A 5,982-nucleotide genomic window follows, 5' to 3' on the forward strand; every position below is an offset into this window, starting at 1 on the left:
ACAAATAAAAATTCAGTATACAACGAAAGTTAACAGTTATAGAGACGTCAAATACAATACTTCGCTGTAATAGTGGCAGTAGTAGACCGAAAGTATCTTGATAAGATGATGAGAGTTACTTCCCCCAAAAGTCACCACATTGAGAACATTAATAACTAAATATCTTCTTGATAGTGTTCATATTTAAGTTCTTAAAGAGACAAAGGATATTCTTAGTAGAACTTATACCGTCTTCATTCTTTTCGCATTTGTGATTTTGATTTTCTCCCATCCTCCTATCTTTGAAATAAGGGGCGCTTCCGGTTCTGTCAGAATTATTTCCTTTTCTATCCAAGAGGGAGGTGGAAGTACTGTTGGCATTGGCGTTAGCACAACCGGTCGAATCATCCTACTACCTTCATCATATCTATGTTTGTTATCCAAGCAAAGCTCTTCAAAGCTTTTGGTTTGGATATTGAACCCCCATACCCTGTCCTTGCAACAGATCAAAACAACATTATGATCTACCGGACTGAAACCTAGAATTTTGATTCCCCTTCTTACAACTTGATCTGTCTCAAATTGCATATCCGCGAAGATGCCATCAATTGAAATATCATTGTGCAATACTACCCAATTGACCTCATCGAGCATCCAAACACTAACAGTCGCTTCCCTTTGTATAATTCTAATTCTAGCATAACAGACCCTGCCTTCCGACTCGCCAAGAATCATGTCAGAGTCATACTCATTATCCTCATCTGGCAAATTAATCAAACTACATTGATGTCCATCACTATTATATTCCTGATTGAGATTGTAAACTAACATTTTATCTCCCCCTTCAATCCAAAACATAACACCATTAAGGATGATAGCATTATGATACTTAGAACTGTTTAACGCAACGATTTCGTCACACAAAACTTGAAAACTTTCCCATACACCTAAATCAGAAGAGAAAATATCAACACTAAATTTCTCCGAAGGCCTATCGGTTAGCGGGATACGTACAACCTTATAAGAACTGGCAAAGGATGACGATGACTGCTCACAGAATATACCACTTAAATCAAGATAACTAGCCGGGTATCCACGTCGAGGTGGTTCAGGAAGTGACACCCATGTCTGAGTAAGTGGATTACAAACATGATACCTCCTCCCCTCAGTACTATTTCTAGGAATTGAAAGACAGAGTGCTAAGCCATTACTAGAACCTAAAACAAATAATATAGCTTCCACGAATGGTTTTTCAGTTATAAAAAACTTAAAAGCAAACATGTTTCTAGACATAAACTCTGAATGTAATTCAGGATATGCCTTTCTAAATCTCAAAGGGCTTTTATCAGCAAAGAGATTGTCACAGTTAACTGTATCATAGTGTATCCATGGGAGAGACTTGTAATTCACTTGGAACCATTTGATTGTGAAATTAGGGTTTGAGAGGTTGGATAACCATACCTTTGATAAACATTTAAACTTGTAGACTGAATTCAGAGGAAGATAACTAAAGATTTCGAGCAATATATCATCTGTTAATGATGAAAAAGAAACCATCTTCAGAAGTTGATGACGATAATAACTAGGAAAACCTACTCGTTTCTTCAGTTCTCAATGAGAAACTCTAGAAAAAATCCCTAACTATCTCTGATCTCTTTCTCCACGAACGAGTTTTAAAAGAAGGATGTGCTATAACTTTATATACGTTCAGAAGTTTCCCAATTGGTCCATGACTCCATTACCGATTCCCAAAAAGGTTCAGAATCCAAACCTTCGTAAATCTAGCTTTTAAATTGGGTCACGTCATGATGGAAGAAAAATGTGAAAACTACAGGGAAACCCATTCTCCCAGATCTTTCCACTGTGAAACCCACGCTCCCAAAACTAAAGGCGCGCACCCATTTTCTGGAAGAAAATTATTCTCAGACTCATAATTTATAAAATTCGGTTGTCGTTCTTTTTTCTTCTTCATCATCTTCAATCCTTTTTAACTCAGATAAGGAAATCGAAGAATTTAGACAACGAAGATTCGAGGGAGAGTTTGCTACTATGATTTTGGTTGAATCAAAGAAGAAACTGAGATTGGGGTTTTTTCAATCAGATGGAAGGTTGATGTTCAAGAAGAGGAAAGGGGATCTGTGAGATTTTGAAATCAAAGCAGATGAGAAGAAATTGCTGATTTTGAATTGCGAAAAATGGGTTGTAGTCTGTATGTTGATTGGAAAGGAAGAGGAATTCGAAGGTGGGTCTGTGATGTTGAGAAGATTTAAGAACTTGGATTTGTCTTTGATTCCAAGATGGCAGCAGATGGTCTCGAAATTGTGATGTGAGTTCAACACAGGAAGATGCAGAAATTGGTTGGTCGATTCAGAAGTTTGACAGTGGTTCCGTCGTCGTATGTGAAGGTATCAATATAAGGTTTAAGAGATGGAAGTTTTGGCCGATGGAGATAATGAAGAAAACGAGTTGCTGCCATCGATTTGGGTGAGTAATGGAGGAGGTTAAGACAAGGAATATGAAGCGGAGAAGAAAATGAAGATGTGTTTTTATTGAATTTGGCTTCACAACAAGGATTGATAGTGAACAATTTCAGAAGTTATCTCAGCCAGGGAAGAGAGGAAAGTTGTTGTTGTTGTTAACTTCAGTGAATAAATTGCATTTTCATGAATGTCTGAGGTTTATGTGAATGTTTAGGACAGTGGGTTTGTCTCTAATCCATATTTTCTGGTAAGAAATTGATTCTGGTAGTTTCCAAGATGCATCCATTACACAATCCGTCACCAACTCAAAACTGCACACAAGGTGCTTGGCTAAATGCCTGAATGACCGGCCAGTTCCTGTTGCCACCTTTTAACTATAGAGTGGTGAGTCTTTGCACAGGTTTTGGAGAGGATTTAAAGTGGTGTCTGAGTCCGTTTAGAAGATTACCAGTTGAGCTGGATTTAAGAACAAGTTGCTTATGAACACATGAGTATTTGGCTCTGGTATTTGACGAGAAAACAAGGAAAAAAGGTGGGTCAGTTTGCCATATTTTCTTGACCCTGTAACAAAGGTTTGCTGCCGGTTTCAATGGGTTCATTGGTTGTTTTTCAAGGGGCAGTGGAAAATAGTTGTTGTGGATGCTTTTGTTTTGTTGCTTTTTTTCAGAATTATTATGGTACTTTATAGTTTTAGTCGTTTTTGAGAGGTGTTGGTGTTCTTGGTTGGGAAGCCACATATGTATTTGGTCATAATGGTTGAATAATTTGTTATGCAACTATGACAATGGTTGCATAACCTGTTATGCATCTACCAAAGTTGTTGCATAACTTGTTATGCAGTCCAGAAAACGGTTGCATAACACGTTATGCAGCTACTTTTTTCTTAGTATTGAAACCAACAAAAAATAGGGTAGCATAACTTGTCATGCACCTACAATAATATCTACATAACATGTTATGCAGTCGTGAAAATAGATGCATAACCTGTTACGCATCCGAAAATATGACTGCATAATACATTATGCATCGATAAAATTGTTGCACAATCTTTTATGCATCGAGAAAATAAATGCATAATCTTATATGCATCCGTAAATATGGATGCATACTGCATTATGCATCAATTTTTTATGTACGCACTAAAATCAACCAAAACAATGCATAACTTTGTTATCCAAATGCATAATTTGTTATGCAGTGGAGAAAATGGTTGCATAATTCGTTATGCATCTGCAGAATGTGTTATGCATCTTTTTCGGTGGCTGTGTAATGTATTGTGAATACATGAAAGAAGATGATGGTGTAAATACATGATTTTGACCAAGAGCCCCCGAATAACTGAAAGATAATGGTTTACGTGGGAGTTAATGAAACATGAAAGAAGATGATGATTTGGTTATGACTGCATAACATGTCATTCAGTCGAGAAACTGTCTGCATAACATGTTATGCATTCGTGAAAATGGATGCATAACCTGTTATGCATCTACAAAATGTGTTGCATAACTTGTTATGCAGTCCAGAAAACCTGCATAACCTGTTATGCGTCCGAAAATATGGCTACATAATGCATTATGCATCGAGAAAATAGATGCATAACCTGATATGCATCCGTAAATATGGATGCATACTGCATTATGCATCAATTTTTTATATGTACGGCTAAAACCAACCAAAAAAATGGTAATATAACTTGTTATAGATGCGTAATTTTGTTATCCAAATGCATAATTTGTTATGCAGTGGAGAAAATGGTTGCATAATTCGTTATGCGTCAGCAGAATGTGTTATGCATCGTTTTTGGTGACTGCATAATGGTTAAGTATCAAGTTTTCAAAAAATTTCCCTAAAATGAGGATCACCTCCGATTTTTTCGTTAAAAACAAAAATTTGATATTCTTGTTTGTACTCGTTGCGCAGCTCTTTTAAAAAGATTTCCAACGATATAAAGTTTGTAAAATTCTAAGGCGCGGATTTTTAGATATGTTATGTCCAAGTTGCGCTGCCAATTATACCCCTGAAAAATTAGGCTGCGTAACGAGTTATGCCCGAAAAGATAGTATGCATAACCAGTTATGTATTGATTCATATAATTATGGGTGTCACGGTATACAAAATTAATTGTGGGCCTGAAAATTAGAATATTATTTTTATTGGGTCTCCCCCTAATTTCCCTAAGAAAAATTATCATATGGTTCAACCAAACAATTCTTGATTATTTTGTTGGAAAGTCTAATTTGTAATCTTGATTTTTTTGAGCAAGTGTGAACGAAGTTGTGTAGTATTTTTGTAATATTAAGTGTTAGAAAAGTCTGGAAAATGTTAGTGTGTGTATAATCAGTAAGGTCGGCTGGAAAATGTTTTCCCAACTTTCTATCATGCTTGGTGTTACCAGCATTTGAAGAATAATATCCGCAGTAAGACCAACAAGAAAAAGGGAGAGCATTGTGCTGCGATGGGTTTGTTCAAAGAATGTTTCTATTCATCGACTCATGAAGGCTTTGATCAGGGTACGCAAAAGTTGAAGGATATGCGATGTGATGGTCTTCACAAATTCTTGAGTGAGATTCCAGTGGAATGTTGGTCCAATGCACATTGTCTGGGCTGTCGTTACGGCGACATGTGTTCAAACATTGCAGAGTCCTTTAACTCTTGGATCAAGGAAGCAAAAGGTATGACTATTGCAACACTTGTTAACTGGATCATACTTAAAATTATGGAACAGATGAGTACAAGGAAGGGGGCGACGTATAAAGGATTCATTTGTCCCAGGCTAGAGAAAAAAGTGTTGGCTTCCATTCGTGCTGGTGCCCAGTGGAGAATAACCAAGTCTGGTGACATGGAGTGGGAAATTTTTGATGGAAAGCACACGCATGCTGTTAATATTGCGAAGTTTCAGTGCAGCTGTAGGGTTTGGTTTACTGAGTAGTTCCCTTGTGATCACGCTATTGCGTGTATGCATTCAAATAACATCAATGTTTACGAGAATATTAATCCGTATTTCAGCATTTCTAGCTTCCGTGCTTCGTATGATCGTCCTATCAAGCCCATTTCTGATTACGACAAGCCTATTGATGTTGCTACTGGAGATCTCGTGAACCCACCAACTGTCGTAGGAAAAAAACATGGTAGGCCGAAGAAGAAGCGAATTCCTAACACAGTTAGTGCAAGTTTCAAGAGACCAATTACGTGCGGTAACTGCCATACTCAGGCACATCATAACAAGACGACGTGTCTTCATCCTCCTGCGAAAAAACAACGTTAAGTACCTGCTTAAGAACATCTCCAGCCTTCATTTCTTCTGTGCAGCTTTTTACCATGATATCTTTTATTAGCTTTTTACCATGATATCTTTATTAGTTTATTCTTCTGTGCAGCCTCTTGTTGCAGATTTAAGATTCATTTACCTTGAATTATATTTTTGCAACTAGTATTTACCTTGGATTGTTTCTTTTGTTCATAAAAATATATCTTATGGAATTATTTTTCAAGTATTTCTCTTCATTTTTATAGTATATATCTA

General features: G+C 36.8%; 1 protein-coding gene across 1 annotated transcript; it reads right to left on the reverse strand.

The window, feature by feature from the left end:
* Positions 1-222: 222 nt before the first annotated feature.
* Positions 223-1,536, reverse strand: LOC113336239 (F-box protein At5g49610-like). Its single transcript, XM_026582204.1, has one exon. The coding sequence runs from the start codon at positions 1,534-1,536 to the stop codon at positions 223-225; it is 1,314 nt and encodes a 437-aa protein (XP_026437989.1).
* Positions 1,537-5,982: the final 4,446 nt, after the last annotated feature.

The sequence above is a fragment of the Papaver somniferum genome, unplaced genomic scaffold (assembly GCF_003573695.1).
Source record: "Papaver somniferum cultivar HN1 unplaced genomic scaffold, ASM357369v1 unplaced-scaffold_151, whole genome shotgun sequence".
Classification (NCBI taxonomy): domain Eukaryota; kingdom Viridiplantae; phylum Streptophyta; class Magnoliopsida; order Ranunculales; family Papaveraceae; genus Papaver; species Papaver somniferum.